Source organism: Chaetura pelagica, unplaced genomic scaffold, assembly GCF_000747805.2.
Source record: "Chaetura pelagica isolate M959 unplaced genomic scaffold, ChaPel_1.0 scaffold47, whole genome shotgun sequence".
In the NCBI taxonomy this organism is placed as follows: domain Eukaryota; kingdom Metazoa; phylum Chordata; class Aves; order Apodiformes; family Apodidae; genus Chaetura; species Chaetura pelagica.
This window is the reverse complement of record NW_009954140.1, coordinates 4,554,524-4,555,364: the sequence shown is the minus strand read 5'-3', so window position 1 is coordinate 4,555,364 and position 841 is coordinate 4,554,524. Positions and strand designations below refer to the sequence as shown.

The 841-nt window shown below is 58.5% G+C and overlaps 1 protein-coding gene across 1 annotated transcript in view; it reads right to left on the bottom strand.

The window, feature by feature from the left end:
* AXIN2 (axin 2) overlaps positions 1 to 841 on the bottom strand; it is a 26,449-nt gene that overhangs the window by 10,420 nt on the left and 15,188 nt on the right. The window contains 1 exon segment of the mRNA XM_010002795.1: positions 692 to 831. Coding sequence (XP_010001097.1) covers positions 692 to 831 — 140 coding nt within the window.

The following is an 841-nucleotide window of genomic DNA, read 5'->3' as shown; positions in this document are numbered from 1 at the left end:
CCTGCCAGTCCCCCAGGGGTGGTGGCGGCTGGGGGCCCCCTTGGCGAAGTCGGAGCTGTAGGCCTTCTTTGTGCTTTGTGTGCTTGGGGAGGGGAAGAAGTCGGGTTAGAAAAGCTGGAAAATATGACTTTAATAGCAGCTCCTATTCTGCTCGCTCCCTCTCAAAAGTCTGTCATAACATGAAAGGAGGTTTATTGCCAAAAACATGACATTTTTGTGGTTTTTCTGGTTCTGCGGAACAGCTTTTATATTAAACCGGAGGAGCAAAGAGTCTCATTTGTTTTTAGTGATTGTAAAAATAGACAGCCCGTGTAATATATAAATATTTACCGGGAGCGATATTGCTGCAGACAGCTGCCTATTTACCTATGGGGCTTGTGCTTGTTTTGTCTCTCGCTCTCCAGCATCCCAGCATGCACTGCCAGACGTTCTGTGCCCGGTCGGCCTCACCCCCCGGGAGCTGCACCCCCCCGGGGCCGGGCAGCCCCCCGTCCCCAGCTGCCAGGGCCACGCTCTCCACTCCTCTGCTCGGCCTCTTCGGCAACGTGCCCGTCCTGCTGGTGGCAAGAAGGGAACAGGAGCCCGTCGTCACCCCCTGTGCTGCTGCAGGGCTGCCATCAGCCCCACTGCAGGGGGATGACGGGGTGAGGGTCCGGGGGTGGGTGAGACGGGGAGGGATCTGGCGACTTACCCGAAGGGCTCCAGCGCAGGGAGAGGGGGGTCTGTGTTTTTCGGGTGGCCCTTGCACTTGGGGTAGCAGAAGTAGTCGCCGCCGGCCGGGCAGCAGCACTGCACCCGCTGAGCCGCCTCCGCTTCGATCTGCTCCTTCGTCTTTGGCACC